The sequence below is a fragment of the Protopterus annectens genome, chromosome 5.part0 (genome assembly GCF_019279795.1).
Source record: "Protopterus annectens isolate FY-2018-M chromosome 5.part0, PAN1.0, whole genome shotgun sequence".
Classification (NCBI taxonomy): Eukaryota; Metazoa; Chordata; order Ceratodontiformes; family Protopteridae; genus Protopterus; species Protopterus annectens.
In genome coordinates this window covers 1818604377-1818622105 of record NC_056735.1, presented here as the reverse complement: position 1 = coordinate 1818622105, position 17729 = coordinate 1818604377, and the positions used below count along the sequence as shown (strand labels likewise).

The following is a 17729-nucleotide window of genomic DNA, read 5'->3' as shown; positions in this document are numbered from 1 at the left end:
TTCCTTAAACTTGCAGCTAACTGTTACACATCCAGTCTCCATATTAGTAAACAGGTCAGTTCAAGAGAACACAGTTCCTGACATCTGGAAAAAATCCTATGTCATACCCCTCCATAAAGGTGGCATTTCAACTGAACCAACCAACTAAAGACCTACTGCCATACTATCCCACTTATCCAAAATTCTAAAAAAATGTATTCATAACCAGCATCTCATATACATTATACAAGACGACCTCTTAACTTCCACCCAGCACGGTTTCCATCCTCACCACAACACCTCTACAGCTCTCATTTCATGTACACAGAATATCGCCAAAGCATGGGACAATAACAAACTAGTCTCAAGCCTCTTCCATGACATATCTAAAGCCTTTGACACAGTTTTGCATACCCTACCTCTCTCAAAACCTTCTTCCCTTAACCTCTCCTCCTCTACTACACTATGGTTCTCCAGTTACCTCTCCAACAGATTCCAATCTGTCAAATGGCTTTCTGCCTCCTTCCTCCCAATTCAAACAGGTATCCCCCAAGGGTCAATCCTTGGACCTCTCCTTTTTAATATATTTACAAATAACCTACACATTTCCTGTCCAAACTCCTCACTAATACAGTATGCAGATGACTCTACTATTATCTCGTACTCTGATAACCTATCCCACCTCCTTGCTCCTACTCAAGATTCCCTCCTTTCAGTTGACAAATGGCTGACCAATAAACAGCTACTTCTCAATCCTAAAAAAAAAAATAAATTTCTAATCTTCCTCCCCAAATCACTACAGCAACACAAAAATACCATCATAGTATCTTGTATCTTCTCTTAATAATACACTTATGTCTGCTGAACCACATACTAAACTTCTGGGTGTAAACATAGATGACCAACTAAAGTTTGACATACATATTCAGCAAGCCATCAAAAAGACCCACGAAAAACTTGGTCTACACAAACATAAAAAATACCTCACTATTAATGACAAATGTTCTCTAGCACAGACTTTCCTTCGCCCAATCTTACTTTATGCAGCCCTTATTCTCACCTTTATTCAATCCAGTCTATTAGCTAAACCTGAAACCACTTACAACAAAATAGCCAGATTTGCTGACAACCTTCTCTGTTGCTTTCACCACTGCATAGCTTTAAAAAACCTACAGTGGCTTGAGCTACATAACCAACTCCTTCTTCCTCAACTCCACCTCACACACACTATCTTAAATCAATCCTCCCGCTGTCCTGCCCTTATCAAACTCATCACTCCCTACTCTCCTAAGCGTAACCTACGCAGTACAATCCTACACCTCTTAGACATCGACAAACCCAATAAAAATATTGGCAAACTTTTATACAGCCACTCTGTTGCCAATGCCTGGAACAAACTTCCCTTTTCAAAAAGAACAAACATCAACTTCCATAACTTCAAAAAACTTATAAAGGGCCTATTTACTAATTCCCGGACCTGTCCTTGTCCCACTCCCACCTAAACTACTCCCTCTCCTCTTCCCCTTCCCCTCTCAGCTCTCACACTTTACCTAAACTACTCATTTAAATTCTTTATGATATTCTACCAACCTTGAATTTCCCTCTGATGGTAATTGTTAGATAGAATCTAACTGTTTATATTATATTTTATATAATTAATATGTACCATGGTTGTTTAAACCCTCAGTATTACTCTTGTAATCTAACATGTTCATTTATAAGTTGTATTCTGTTTTCCTGTGTATATACACTTGTATGTTAATATTGTATGATGTTTTGTTTTTGTATTTGTTTATCTGTGGAGCTTTTCTCCTTGGGTCTCTGCTGAAAAAGGGCTCTACAGCCCAGTCGGACTAACCCAGTTACCAAATGTCAAATAAATAAAAATAAAATAAATTATATTAATCATAGCTGAAATAGAGTTTTGAGTAGGGTTACTGACTGCCTGGCAGTTTGTAATGTGCATAAATATGAGTGAATGTCAAAGACATTGACAAAATTGCATAAATAAAAAAAATTGCAACCTGAAATGGATTATGATACCTAGATTTGTTAGACACTTATGTGAAGATATCAATGGGAAAAATTATGTATGTGCATGTGTTTGTAGAAAGTATCTTTGCTTTGTTGAGCTGCAACTACAATGATCTGCAAATCATTTAAGCAAAACCATTGAGGAAGCAGCAACATTACTGACTGCACACACTGGAAACAAGTATTAACATGGTCCCTGAAAGGAGGTGGGTTAGGTTTGTTAACACTCCCCTCTCAAACTTCAGAAGTTGCATTTGATGGGTGCAGTTCATTGAGTTGCAAGATGTATATTTGATAAACTGACTTGATGACTGGCAGGACGGACTTCCTGTTTATGTACAATAATACACACTGTCTGGGATTCATAAAAACATCAGAATCATGTAAAGCTGGGATACAGTAAATACCATATATTAGAATCCTATGCAGCTCTCAAACCTGTTCAGACTTCCTAGAGTTTTTCTGCAGACTACTGGGTACTGTCAAGAATCCAGCTACATAGAAGGTATGAAAAAATCTAGCTACATAGAAGGTATGAAAATGACATCTGAAAGAGAAGGCAAAACACAAGGGAGCTAAACCTTGGACCAGATGCCTAAAAAGTAATAATCATGGTGGGTATAGGAAAAGTGACATGCTCAGCACCATACAGTTGATTGACAACAATACAAGCAACACAGAGAATAGCATGTCAATTTGTATTTACAGTATGCACTGGAGCTATCTTCAGAAGATAAAACAACATCAGAATCACACACAGACAACCACTACATAACTTTTCACATCACAGTGGCACAGCATAATCTCAGAAAATGGAGCTCCTGAATAACTAAATCAACTAAAACATATATTATTCAAATTAAACCTGCTCTGCAGTCATGCCAAACAAGGTCAAAACTGGTGAACTGTAAGGTGGTATGACAGTGCAGAAGAGAACAGCCAAGGTGCACTGCCAGTCTGTCACTTGACATGCAATGCCCAGACACATTGCAAGTACATTATTGCTAGGAAACATGATGCTGCCTCGCCACATCAGGATGGCTGATAGATGGTGTGGAGCTGTAAGTAATCAGGATTGTTGGCAGGTGCATGTGTATATATCTGTGTGTATATATCTGTGTGTGTGTGTCCAGTAGTGACAGTATTACCATCTGACACATGAAACTGTAGTTCACAGACTAATGTAGTATGGATTTTTGTTAAACAGCAGAAGCCCTGACTTTCTGAAACAGCATGAAATGCATGGTATAAAACATTTCACAGCATTAGTAGATACTTCATAAATATCCCTTGCCAGTGTAGGTATATGCTTGTTGCTGTCAACGTGCAGAACAGTCCATATATCAGCCATGAAACACCTTGGAATAAGTAAGGCAATATATTTACTGATGAAACTCAGTCAAGCTATCTCTGTGTGTCAGGGTAATGCACAAAACATTAGGGTTCAGAGTTATTTCTATGTGGTCTGACTCTACAGTCATTTAGCTTCTTGAATCACATTTCTGCCAGGCCACATACTCCTACTGCACAAAACTCACTTAAGGGGCTGCACACTACGATGATGAATAAGATGGCGCACCTGTAGCAAGGAATATGTTTAAATGGTTGTTACAGGGCTTTCATTTTTCTTATTTTGAGACAACCTAACGTACCCAGTTAACAAAGTAATTAAAATATATATATATATATATATATATATATATATATATATATATATATATATACATATGGGTTTAGAAATTTCACTGAAAGCACAATTCACTGAAAACTCAATTCACTGAAACACATTTCACTGAAAGTTATATATGGCATTTTCCCCACTGTAGTGCGACCCTAGAGTTAGTATATATAATAAAGGGGGTGTTTATGTTCAGAGGAGAGTAATATATTGGAATTGCAAGTATCCATGTATATAGTTCAAACCCACACCCCCTTACTATATATACTAACGCCAGGGTCGCACTACAGTGGGGAAAAGGCCATATATAACTTTCAGTGAAATGTGTTTCAGTGAATTCAGTTTTCAGTGAATTGAGCTTTCAGTGAAAAGTGCACACTAATTTGACTTTCAGTGAAATGTGCATTCAGTGAAATGTCCTAGACCCATATATATATATATATATATATATATATATATATATATGATTGTAAATAGTATTTCATATGTATATGCACTTGCTACCCGACCATGCTAACGTGTGGCAGTGATGAAGATATCTGTGCATATGTACATACTTTAAGGAGTTCAGGTATTAGTTGCACAAATTAATACTCTGTATGCAAGAGTATCACTTTAGCAGCATAGATTATTTATATATTTGTCTCTCAGGTTAACTGCTTGCACTGCGCTATCACCTGTTATGTTGTGTATTAAACAAAGTTGGAGACTGTACTCTGTGATTTCAAATTAAAACATATCTAACTGGCAAGTTTCCAACAAGCTGATCACATTCAGATCACAGGCTGATATTTTATATTCATAATAGCAAAAATAAAGTTATCATTTCTTTGCAGGATTTGCTTGCACTTGTTATGTTGTGACACTGGAAAAGGCGGTCATTAAGAAACAAAGAACCCAAAGTGGACTTCAGGCTAAAATAAGATGGCTAGTATTAATATTTGCTAATGATCCTTTCCCATTTTCACACCGGTTGATAACCATTAAGTTGATTATATTAAGGGAGGAGTGTAGGGAATACATTCTTTTGTATGGAGGATTGAGGGCATATTTCCCAAGAGCAAAAAGGAATTCACAGATTCTGTTTAAACCATATTGTTTTAGCCTGTAGTGCAGTTCATGTGAATTGTTTCTGACTGATTCATTGACATACCAGAACTCATTACTTAAGTAAAATTGAAATACAACTACAAATAATAGCTCTTAAATCTAGTATTAAACAGGCCTGAAATTTATTACCTGTCTTCAAGGCAGTCATTCATCAAAATGCCACTTTTCTGGGACTTAATGAGGATTCCCCATGACAGTAACACAGATGTTGGAGTCAGGGTTCCAACTACCAAATGCAGAGGCTTTTGTCGGGTGATCTGACCTGCAATGCAGCAATACAAATCAAAACCATGCTTACAAATATAATCAAAATTAAATATGCATTTCAAATGAATCCATCTTATTACTTACTAGCTGCGCAGTACTTCCTTAGAGTAAGCAATGGATGCACTGGCTGTACCGGTTGCACTGAAATTAGATATTTGGGTTCTGCCTCTGAAAACATATAAAGAGTAATTGTTACAAACTGAGGAAATCACAATGTATTACATTAGGTAGTATGGCATCATAATATATCTATATCTACATATATAAATATATATATGTATATATATATATATATATATATATATATATATATATATATATATATACACACACACACACACACACACACACATAAAAACACAGAAAGAAGAACACAAGCATATATGTAATTTTTCTTATAAGGCAATTTACTATGAAGCTCCACATGAGATTCCAACAAGATTTAGAATCAAATGAAATTGTGAGATAGTTGTTGTACCTCTTAAGTTGGAATTCATGCCTCAACATACAAAGATTTGTTTACCATGTTGATGGTCACAGCACAGAGGAAGTGATTACAGCATCAAGTAGCACAATTATGAACACATTCAGTGTTTTGGCTTTCTGCCTTTTGTTTTAGTTTGAGATAGTTTATTTACTGTATTTATTTATTTACTTATTGACATTTGTTGACCGGGAAAGTCCACTGGGTCAGGAACCCATTTTCAGTGGAGGTCCAGGGAGAAAAGCTCGACAGTTAATACAGTCAAATAAAAATATAGACAAAACAAAAAAAAAAAACACTGTCAAAGTAATTGAATTGGCATGTTTCTTGGCGAAAGCGCTTAGTTGGTTTTACTTTGACAGTGTTTAGTGTTAAATAAACTTGTGTTTCGTGCAAATTCTGCCTCGGTGGCTCGCTTTTTTATTTTTATTACTGTTTACAAGTTTTTGAGCCATTTGGTTTGTCTTTTGTTATATTTGACAAAAATATTTTAAAAGTGGAACTATGCAAAAAATTTTAAAAAAATTATAAAAGTAGAATACATTGACAATATAAAACTTATCAGACTGTATCAGAACTTATATAAACTTAGATAACAGTTGGTAGTATAGTACAAAGCTTGAGTTGTTTCTTTTTGGCATTGCACGAAAAAAACATGGCAGTTCTTGCCAACAGTTATAGCAGTAATAGAGCTGTTGATGTCAGGGTAAAAGTTATTTTGAACTATGGAACTGGGTTAGAAATAAGTAGTAAAGGTTTTACGGTGGTTTGTTTGATTTGCAGTGGCATTTGAGGTTATGTAGGAAGTAAGTTTTTAATGCTATTTTATATGTCTTTAAACAGTCTGTTTGGGTAATATGGGAGGGTAAGGAGTTCCATTTTTTAGCAATGCTATGGGAGAACAAGCATTGTCCAGCTCTCTTGTTGGGCTTGGTTACACTTCGTAGCAATTTGTTGGAGATCTTAGGGTATGTAAAGGAATATATGTTTGCAGTATTGATGATAGTGCTGGGCAGGTATTTGGTTTATAAATTAGTTTATAGGCTAGCATTAGTTGGGTATAGTAAAAATAGTTTAGGAAATCCAACCAGTTCAGTTTAGAGATTTCTTGGCAGTGGTGGGAGCGGTTAGGCTTTCCTGAGGCGAATTTAGTTATTTTATAGTAACAAGACTGAAGTTTATTGCTGAGGGATGAGTGAAGATTAGTAAAGATGGGACTACCATAAAGTAGAGCAAGGATGAATAAGGTACTTGCCAGTTTTGTTTTGGTGTGTTTGTCCATGTAAAGTTTATGATGATAAAGTTTTCCAAGTTTAAAATGTGTTTTCTTTATTGCATTGAGAATATGTGTTTCAAAGGTGAGTTTGTCGCTAATTGCAATGCCTAGTAGTTTGGCAGATTTTACTATTTCTATTTCAGTTCCATCTTTAGATAAGATTTTGAACTCTATATCTGGTGGTTTTGAAGAGAATAGTTTTTTTTTTGGTATTTAGTAGCAGTTGTGAATTGTTTAGTCATGATTCAATATCTGTAAAAGCATTTTGAGTAACTGTGAGGAGGCCAGAGAAATTGTTTGAAGTAGAGAGTATTGTCGAATCGGTGTATTGGATAATTTTACCTAGTTGAGAGACTTTGTGGAGGTCATTAATAAAGATTTTGCAGAGTAATGGTCCCAGAATGGAACCCTGTGGGACTATGTTGTCTGACTGATAATCAGAGTGGATGTTATACCACTTTACAGATTGTTGTCTATTGTTTAGTTATGATGTAAACCAGTTGAGGGATTTGGGGGCGCAGCCAAGTTTTGTTAATTGGATCAGAAGTTTAGTATGTGATACTGTGTCAAAAGCCTTAGATAGATCCATAGGATTACTGAAGTGGGGTGACTTGTATCTAAGTCTTTGTTGACAGTATCTGTGAATGAGAGCAGGGCTGTAATAGTGCTGTGCTCTAGGCGGAAGCCATGTTGAGTGGGAGACAGAAGATTATTATCAATGAGGTACTTGAGTAATTGTGTGTGCACACACTTCTCAAGGATTTTGGATAGTGGGGAAAGTATAGAGATGTGGCGATAGTTTGAGAGGTTGTGAGAGTTTCCGCCGTTATGTAGTGGAGTAATAATAGATTTTTTCCATAGATGTGGAATTTATCCTTCTGTGAGAGAGCGGTTTATAGGAATACCAACTGGATATGCAATTGCATTTGCTGCTAGTTGTAAATATTCTGGGGGAAGGTTGTTTGTGGTTTGAGTTTTTTTTAATAGTTTAAATATAAGAGATGTGGGTACTGGTTGAACAGAAAATTAGTGAGTTGTGGAAGGATTGGAATTTTTGTCTGGAATGCACGGTACATTGTCATTTTGTATGAGATTATTAGTATTCTGGGAGTATTTGTTTGGGCTTGTTAAGGAGTCTTTGATTAATTTTTGGATGGTGGTAATAAAGTGGGTATTAAAGTCATGGGAAATTTGATTAGGGGTCTTAGGTCAGGTGCAGGAGAGAGATTCTGTAGAGTTCCAGGGTTGAGAAGGGTGAAGACTGACTTTCAGAAATTCTTTGGATTATTTTGTAAGGTTGTTAGCTTAGAGGAGAAAATATATATATATATATATATATATATATATATATATATATATATTTTTTTTTTAATCTTGTTTTACTCGCTTCTTGGCTCTATTTCTTAGTTGTTTGAAATTAATTTAGTTTTCCATGCTTTGTCTCTATGAAGGATGCATTGTTTACTCAGTTTTGTTAGCTATGGGGGATGATTCACTTTTGTTCACTTGATGCGTATGGGGGCTAAGATATTAAGAATATCCAAGAAAAGGTTATTAAAGTAATTATCTGCCTCATCTAGGGGGAGAGTTTTTAATAGGAGCCAGTTATGTGTTTTTAGAATGCTTGAAAATGTATTCTGGTCAAAGTGGGTGAGATTTCTGGATGTTTTATAGGAGTGTGTATTGACTATATCAGAGTGAGTCCTGTGGGTGTATGCTGGGAGGTGGTCACTCAGTATGTTGGGTAGGGTGCCATAGTTGGAGTAATTGTGGGGGTGGGTAACTAATATCCAATCCAAGACAGATTCTGATCTGATTGTGTTTTTCTCTTTTTTAATTTTCATTTTTCACTTTTGTGCTAGCACTGAGATAATTGCTCATCTGGAAGTAGGTACTGTCAGAAAAGTATAAGTTTTTTGCTTTTTGTTTACTTTGTAATAGAGTTCATATTTCTGCTTCTGCTTGCATTGACTTAACTACTTATTTGGTAGTAAGTGCTAGCAGTGTTTCCTGGCTTTCTGCCTTTTTTACTTTGTGGTAGAGTTTTCTAACTTTCTGCTTCTGCTTGTACTAGGTATGTTTGTTTGGTAGTAGGTTTTAGCAGTGTTTTCTGGGTTTGTTTTATTCCGGTCTATTTTTAACTTCCTGGATGTTTGTTGATGTTATTGAGGGTGTGGAGGCTCCCATTCAATAAGATAGGAGCTAGTACTGCTTAAAATCTCTCACCTGGGAAGAGTGGTTGCTCACATCTTTCTGGCGCTTGATTGAGTTAGGAGTGGGAAACGGGGTACAGTATGTAAGTCCTAAGGTTTACGCTTGTTACACTTAATTTTACAAGGAATTTAATTCTACACTATTTGTTAAACATTCAGCAAAATATGGTGTGATGCTGTCCCTACTGCGGACCAGCAATAAAGGAGATTCGATCCTCATCACTTACACTGGTGAGGGACAGTCACTAAGAGTAAAGATGGATTCACACAGTATTTTCAAATGCAGCTCCCTGCACCAATTTCCCTTAAGAGCACACAGAGAGCATGCTCCAGATTTGGGGCTGGACTTATTACTCTCTCCAGGCCCACACAAAACTCCACACTGATCACCTTGGAGCTCTGTGTCCCTGTTCCTAATAGCTGACACATACACTTGAATATCTGAGTTTTACACACGCATATACACGCCTGGGAAAAATTGGCACAGATTTACTAGCTGTGCCCTTTTCTGCCCAGACTCAGAGGTAATCAGGCTGCCACCAGTCAACTATTGTAAGGCTCTTACAAAGGGTACCCAATTATACTGTGTACAATTAATAATAATAATGGAGTGTGGCCTGAGCAGCAAGAATTTCAGGAGCGGCCACAGTGTTGCCAAAATAAGCATAAGTACTCCTAAGATGTTAAAAGCATTCTCTAAAGGACCACCCACAGTAAAACGTATTAAAATATTTAATAATAAATAATATAACAGAAAACAAGAGAATACTGAATACAATAAACAACAGAGTTCAACCACAAATATTTCAAAAATAATACAGTTGGATAGTTTATCATAGTTATAAAACACAATACTAAAATATTCTCACTAGAGGTCCCTGTCTAACTAAAGAATTACTGTTCTCTGACTACTTACTAAGCAAGGCAGGCTGATATGTGCTGAGTGTCTTACCACAGCAAAAGCTAGATGATGTCTCTCTCTCAGACTGACTGAATCTCATTCACTGACTGTGTGGATGTGTGAGATATATATCCTGTCAGAAATCTTTTCTGTCAGATTCTAAAGTACTGCTGTGAGGGTTCTGAATAGCTCAGCTGGTAAGAGGAAGGCATCACCTCTGGCTACCTGACTCTGGTACAATACACTCACAAGAGCTTTACTAAGATCTGTAGCAGCATCTGAAAGCTATAACACAGTTTCAAACTTTCCACCCTTCTAGGGTTCTCTGATAGAACATTCACATTTGATCAGTTACAGCAATACAACCTAATATACAGTTATACATTTTTAGTACAGGTAACTTTACAAACATATTTTTTAACATCAGCATTTGTACAAATCAGAGAGATAATCAAATGGCATAAACTTTTTTTTCCCACAAAACTCCAGCTGGCTATGCTGGCATATGTACAAATGTATTATCCTACTCTCCCTGGCACAGATGGCACTACCACATATTGTCACATCTCTGTCCTCTGAAAACTTAAGCTATTTTTTCAAGTGAAAAACACAGATTGAGAGAAATGGGCCTGCCTGGGAACACATTAAGCTATACACTCTCTTGAGATCTCATCTGAATTGGCATTCTCCCTGGGCTGGAGTTTATGGCTGAGATATGCAATTGGGCATCCTTCTCCCTCTGACGAAACCTGGTTGAGTACAGCCCCCACCCATGGTTCAAAGCATCCACCTGCACAACAAATTCTTTGCTATAATCTGGACTGGCTAACACAGGGGTCCTCCCAAAGCCCTTTAAGCTTTTCAAATGCCTGCGCAGAGGCTGGGGTCCACACTATCTTATCTCCGTCAGACTCTTCCTGCCATCCATTGCAAATACTCAGTACAACGGCCTCCTTATCATGGAAGGCTTCATCATGTTAACATGGTACAGTTTGTGCCCCTGCCTCCTGCCTCACAGGTTTACCTTGCAATTAACATCACTGACCTTCCTTACCACTTTGAAGGGTACCTCCCAAGCTGCCTGCAGCTTACTGTGTCTGACAGGAATGAGCACCATACCCTGCTCTGCCACGGCATACTCTTGAGCTTGAGCATTCCTGTCATACCAGACCTTTTTCTGTTGTTGGCTCTTGTCAGGTTCTCCTGGACCAAGTCCATGAGCTCCCTACGCCTTGTCCTGACTGAAGTTTAGGGCATATGCCACAACAGACTCCTTGTGGGATTCACATTCATCCTCCCACTCATCATGGATCAAATTTAAAGGCCTCCTCACCCTATACCCATAAAGCAACTGAAAGGGTGAAAAGTCTGAGGAATCCTGGAGCACCTCTCTGTATGCAAACAGCAGATGGGGCAGATATTTGTCCCACTCCCTCTTAAACTGGCCTGCAAATGACCGTTGCATGGTCTGTAGTGTAGAGTTTAACCTCTCAACAAGACCCATAGCTACCCTCTAAAATGGCTCCTCGATCACAGGCAAAGGCATCCACACAGCTTTGACCTTATCTCCTGCCTTGCCTAGCTTTTGGCACTGCTCACAGGTCCTGCAGTACCCTGTTACATCCCTTGCAATCCCAGGCCAATAAAAGTTCTGCATAGTACATCTCTCGGTACACGTTATGCCCATATGGCTTGCAAAAGTTATGTGATGGGCTATGGCTAGAGATGCCGGACGGTAGGCTCTGGGCACTACTAACTGCCATATTACCTCACCATCTAGCCCTCCCTCAGGGGTCCACTCTCTATACAGTAATCTTTTGTTATCTGCAAACGGAATGTCATGGGCTATGGCTAGCAGTGCCAGATGTTAGGCTCTGGGATCTGCCACTTGCCGTATTATCTCAACCTCTACCCCTCCCTCAGGGGTCCAATCTCTATACAGTAACCCTTTCTTCCAGTATACAGTGTCCCCTTTTCCTTAAGAATCAGATTCCTCCTTAGCTACCCCCTCAAGCCTCATAATGTAAGGTCTGAAAGCTGAGCCTGTGTTATGTCTACCTTTGTGACCCTTCCCAGCTTCCTTTCCACTGGAAGTCCGGTCTCTTATGACAGTGGTGTTTCACTGTCAGCCTGGGTACTGCTACTCACCTCTGCCCTTGCAGTCACCCTGTCCATGGGAACATCAATACCTAGCAGCAGCTGTGGCTCACTTTCAGGCTCACTGCTACAGGATAGCTCCCTCTCTGAAACAGCCACCTCAACAGCCCCAGCTTCAGGTGTGGGATCAATCTGAGTCTCCCCATGCTACCTAACCCACATGCCTGTCTCCAAGCCTGACAGCGTGTAACTGCATGCACACAAGGTACTGCATTATCAAAATCATTCCCTATCAAGACATTTACAAGGATATCCTCAAACACATCTATATGCTTGCTCCCTTTTCCACCCTCCCAGTCAAGGTGAATCCTGGCCAAAGGTACCTGGAATGATGTTCCTCCTAAAGCCCTGACTGGTGTGGACTGCCCAAGCAAGTACTCTTTAACCACTGCAGGCTTCACAATGGTTATATCAGAGGCTGTCGCTCTCTTAGCAGTGGCCTGTCTTCCATCCATTAAGATAGGATACAAACTTTGGTGATAATTTGGTACCCCCGTTGGCTCCAGACAACTTCCCACTGGCATGCTGTTATTCCCACTTGCTGGCTCCTTCACCTTTTGTTCTCCACCTTGCCTCAGTGGACATCTGCATGCTACATGGCTCCTCTGGTTACATTTGAAATATCTAACCCTGGGTCCCAGTTGTGTACCTGAACTAGTGGCTTCCCCTGCTACTGGAGTACTCTGTTGGGGTGGTTTAGGCTTTCTACCATGGGTTTCCCCTATAACCATGTGCAGAGCTCGGTATCCCCTTTTTTGTGCAGTGACGCTCTACTTGCTAAGTAGAGATCCCCTTTCCTCCCCATCTCATCAGCCGACTTTCATTCCTGGTCTCTCAACCAGATTCTTATGTCCTCAGACAAAGTGCTAAGGGCTTGTTCCCTCACCAAATGGTCTGCCAACCCTTCAAAAGTGGCAACCTAACACCCACTCACTCACCTATGAAAGTAAGTGCTTAACTCAGCAATATAATTACATACTCTTTCATCTGCCTTGCGTGTATGCTCACAAAACTTTTTTTTTGTAAGCTCCAGGTGTTAACTTAAAGCATTCTAGTAAGCACTGCTTAACCTTAGCATAGTTTAAGAAATCAGTATCAGACAATTTAGAAACAGCAGTTACAGCTTTGCCATGGAGTAAGGGGTTCAGGAACCACACTCGGAGATCTTGGTTAATATCATATTGTTTACATACCCTTTCAAACACATGAATAAAACTATCAAAATTATCACCCTCTGTAAACTGTGGAAGAAAATTACTGACCTTTATTGCTTCTGGGGTCCAGTTAATCCCTTCCCCATTACCTCCATGGCACTTCAGAAAAGTCAGCATCTAACTCTCATGTTGGCACTGTTTCTCATTTTCTTCAGCCTCCAAATGCCACAGTCTCTCATTTTCTTCGACCTCCAAACACCACAGTCTCTCATTTTCTTTGATCTCCAAAAGCTGCAATCTCTCTGATGATTTCAAACATTTGGCCTCCAGTTCAAATCTGTTTATCTCCAGACAGATTTTTAAGTCCTCTGAGGAAAAGGTGAGCTGTCCTTTTTCTGAAGACTGCACATCCCCATCAGCAGAATGGATGTCTTCTGGGTTGCTGGTCCATGCTGCAGCTGTGACCAAGGCTGAAATCATCTCTTCTTTTGTCAGGTTGGCATGCCCCAGTCCTTTGACTTCACACACCTTGGCCAACTGGTTCTTTGCTACCTTGCTATAATCCTCTGCTGACATCCTTGCCTGCTTTCCCTGACTCAACCAACTAATAAAAATAAATAAAACTGTTGTGGAAATGAAACTGTGTATGTTTATCTTGTAGCTGCTTTGAGTACACGCACCTTCAGTGACAATTGTCCACTGACTACAGAAGTTCAATTAAAATCCCAACCAGCTGCCACCAATATGTGACATTGTCTCTACTCCGGCCAGCAAACAAGGAGACTCAGTCCTCACCACTAACTCTGGTCAGGGATGGTCACTATGAGTAATGATGGATTCACACAGTATTTTCAGATGCAGCTCCCTGCACCAAGCACAATCTCCCTTAAGAGCACACAGGCAGCACGATCCAGCCTGGGTCTGGACTTTCTTACTCTCTCCAGGCCCACACAAAACTCCATACTGACCACCTTACAGCTCTGCATCCCTGTTCCCAGTAGCTGACACGCACTTGAATATTTGAGTTTTACACACACACACACATACACACCTGGGAAAAGCTGGCACAGATTTACTAGCTGTGCTCCTTTCTGCCCAGACTCAGAGGTAATCAGGCTGCCACCAGTCAACTATTTTAAGGATCTTAAAAAAGGGTACCCGATTATACTGTGTGCAATTAATAATAATAATGGAGTGTGGCCTGAGCAGCAAGGCTTTCAGGAGCAGCCACAGTGTCACCAAAATAAGCATAAGTACTCTCAGGATGTTAAAAGCATTTTCTAAAGGACCAGCCACAATAAACAGTATTAAATATTAAAAAAAAAAACAGAAAACAAGAGAATACTGAATACAATAAACAAGAGAGTTCAACCACAGAGATTTCAAAAATAATACAGTTGTATAGCTTCTCCCAGTTAGAGAAAAACAATACTAAACTATTCTCATTATAGGTCCCTGTCAACCTAAAGAATTACTGTTCCCTGGCTACGTACTAAGCAAGGCAGGCTGATATGTGCAGAGTGTCTTACCACAGCAAGAGCCAGATTATTTCTCTTTGGCTCACTCTCTCAGACTGACTGAATCTCGTTCACATTTTTAACACAGGTAACTTTACAAACATATTTTTTATCACCAGCATCTGTGCAAATCAGAGAGATTATCAAATGGCATAAACTGTTTTTTTTTTCACAAAACTCCAGCTGGCTGTGCTGGAATTATGTACATATGTACTACCCTACTCTCCCTGGCACAGATGGCACTTCCACATATCATCACATCTGGATTCACTAAATTTCTATGTTTTGGGAGACCTTATAAAATCAAATGATATTAAAGAATGTGTGCATTGTAAAGTGTATTATAAGCAAGGTGAAGCTAATACTTGTTCAAATTGCACTAAACAAATGGAAAATTTGAAGGTCATTGACAGTAAGTCCTTTAGATTCTGGTATGTGTCATTTTAGAAAAGCATTTACTATGATTTCTGAATACTTAATTGATGGAAAATAAACTTATGAATGTTTGGATCGTTATAAACAGAATGTTAATCAGAAATTACTTCTGGATAACAGTATGAATGAGAGCTTAGGTAAGTCAGATTCTCCAAAGAGAAAGAAGCTATGGCTAAGAAAAGAAACAATGGGACAAGATGCTGTATATGTAATGAGTTAGAGAAGCAGGTTATGGATGTTACTTCTGAACTCCAACTGGATTTAAGTACTATTGAGGGTAGCTGACATAAAATACTGAGAAAAAAATTCTGTAGGTAACCTCAGTTCAGATTAATTATGTTTCCCTGGATAGCATTGATTCAGGTTCATTTATACAAGAACAAAGGTCTGTGTGTCTACACCAAGAAGTCACTGTATCTAAGGATGGAAGAAAAGTTAATGATACAAAGCCTTTAAGCGAGTTTAGGAATAATTTCATTATAAATGTAAATTGTGTAACTATAGAAAATTCTCCTTCTGTTTTACTGGTACCTTAATCAAATGCATGTAATAAGAATATTACTATCAAGAGACATATTAAAAGGACAAGTCAGGCAGAACCTCATGATATATCAGATGATGCTGATGCTAAAGAAAGTGAAAAGAGAACAGCTCAAAGGTTAACTGAATCATATGAAGTATTAATTTTGGGGGACTCAATATTAAAGCCTGTTATTGAAGAACTATCAAAAATGGATACACCCTGTCTTACTGTATCTGCTGTCTTGGGATTGAGATTAATGGACATTCTTAAGCTTTTGCAAAGACAGAGAGTAGTGAAACAGGCATATAGTCTATATGTAATACATGTGGGGACTAATGATTTAAAACACGCACCCCTGAAGCATACGATGAACTCAATGTTGATTATAATAGAATATCGAGAAAGGACTAATGTCCATTATATCCTGAGTGAGATTTTTCCATCCTTTTCTTGCACAGACTACTTATGTACTGAGGCTCATGCATTTAATAATTGGTTAAGAGAAACTTCATTGATGTTTAGTGTAGAATTACTAAAATACTGGGAAGAGAGTTTTCATGATCATCAGCTATTTGCTCAAGACAATTTTCATCTAAGTACCTATGGGGCAAGCTGCACGGCCAGTAAAATTATCTGACCAGTTGCATCCTTTTTTAGTATTAGAACAAAAAAGGAATGTAAAGTTACACAGGAAACAGTAAAATGTATTTTAAGTAATGCTAGAAGCTTAGAAAATAAGTTCACTGGTTTAAGCTGTTTAATAGCTGCAGAACAAGAAAAATAATAGCAATAACAGAAGCTTGGGACTCTTCTCTTATTCACTTAAAATATTTTGTTAAAAATGAATGTTTAAGGCAAGGTCCAAGAGGTGGTGGGGTACTTTTATGGGTGCACAGTTCTGTCAGATCATCACTATTTAAGAATATGCCTATGCCGGAGACTATGACTGTTTGGATTCATACAGGTACAAGACAGCTGTATGTAGTACTGTCATATTGTATACCAGATATGGACAATACTTTGCATAGGGAGTATTCACATAATTTAGATGACTGCCTGAATTGGAAAGGTGACATGCTATTAATTCAGTGATTTTAAATTACCTTGGAATATGTCAGGAGTCACTATGTACTAGATCTTAATTTGCTAAAAAATTTATTGATCTTGTCTCATACTTTGGAATGACTCAAATGGTAAAATGTAATACCAGGGGAAAATATATTTACTAACGTACAGACTAAAGTTCAATCCATAACGATATTTCCATCATTAGGGTCATCAGATCATAATTCTCTCACATTTGTTATTGATAATTTATTAACTGGAACTATACATTTAAAAACATGAATATGAGCATTATGTGAGGTGTGATGGGGTGACTATAGTTGGTAGATCTGACAGTTACTATGGATACAGGCGTTTTGGAAAAGATGCTTCAGTAGGGAGTTACTACTACAGTAAAACAAAAGACAAACAATACCCCTTTCCCAGTTTGGTGGAACAAATAAATTTTGAGATTGTACAGGAGGAAAAAGCAGAGATTAAAAACTGTACTCAGGTTCCCTTTAAATATGAACAGAAATAAATTTAGTGCATCATGTAAGAACATGAAAAAGGAAATTACTACATGAAAAATTTGTTTTAAGAATGAATTAATTAGTAATATCTCAAATAAAATGGATTTTATAGATATATAAATGAAATTAATAGCAATACTTTCTTACCAATGTTGTTAATGGTGAGGCAATTACTGAGCTTAGTAAAAGTGACAATGAATTTCATGTATTCTTCTCACGCATTTGGCATGATAGTAAAGATAAGGATGATGTCTACAGCTATTTTGTAACAGGACCATGCCCAGTGATACAAGGAACGAATAATGCTAGAGTACTTGCCAAGTTAAAAGTTACTACCTTTATGAGTCTTGATGTGATCCAGTCAATTATTGAATTCTGTAAAAAACTAGCATTTTACTTACCTTAGTTAAGTTTAATATTTAAT

At 38.1% G+C, this 17729-nt stretch overlaps 1 protein-coding gene across 44 annotated transcripts in view; it reads right to left on the bottom strand.

Moving 5' to 3' along the window:
* LOC122801915 (ABI family member 3 binding protein) overlaps window positions 1-17729 on the bottom strand; it is a 3486228-nt gene that overhangs the window by 2739626 nt on the left and 728873 nt on the right. For all 44 annotated transcript variants that reach the window (XM_044071601.1, XM_044071602.1, XM_044071604.1 and 41 more), the window contains 2 exons: window positions 5153-5236; window positions 4931-5063 (listed from right to left, as the gene is read on the bottom strand). In XM_044071601.1, coding sequence (XP_043927536.1) covers window positions 4931-5063; window positions 5153-5236 — 217 coding nt within the window. The remainder of the gene's footprint in view (window positions 1-4930; window positions 5064-5152; window positions 5237-17729) is intronic.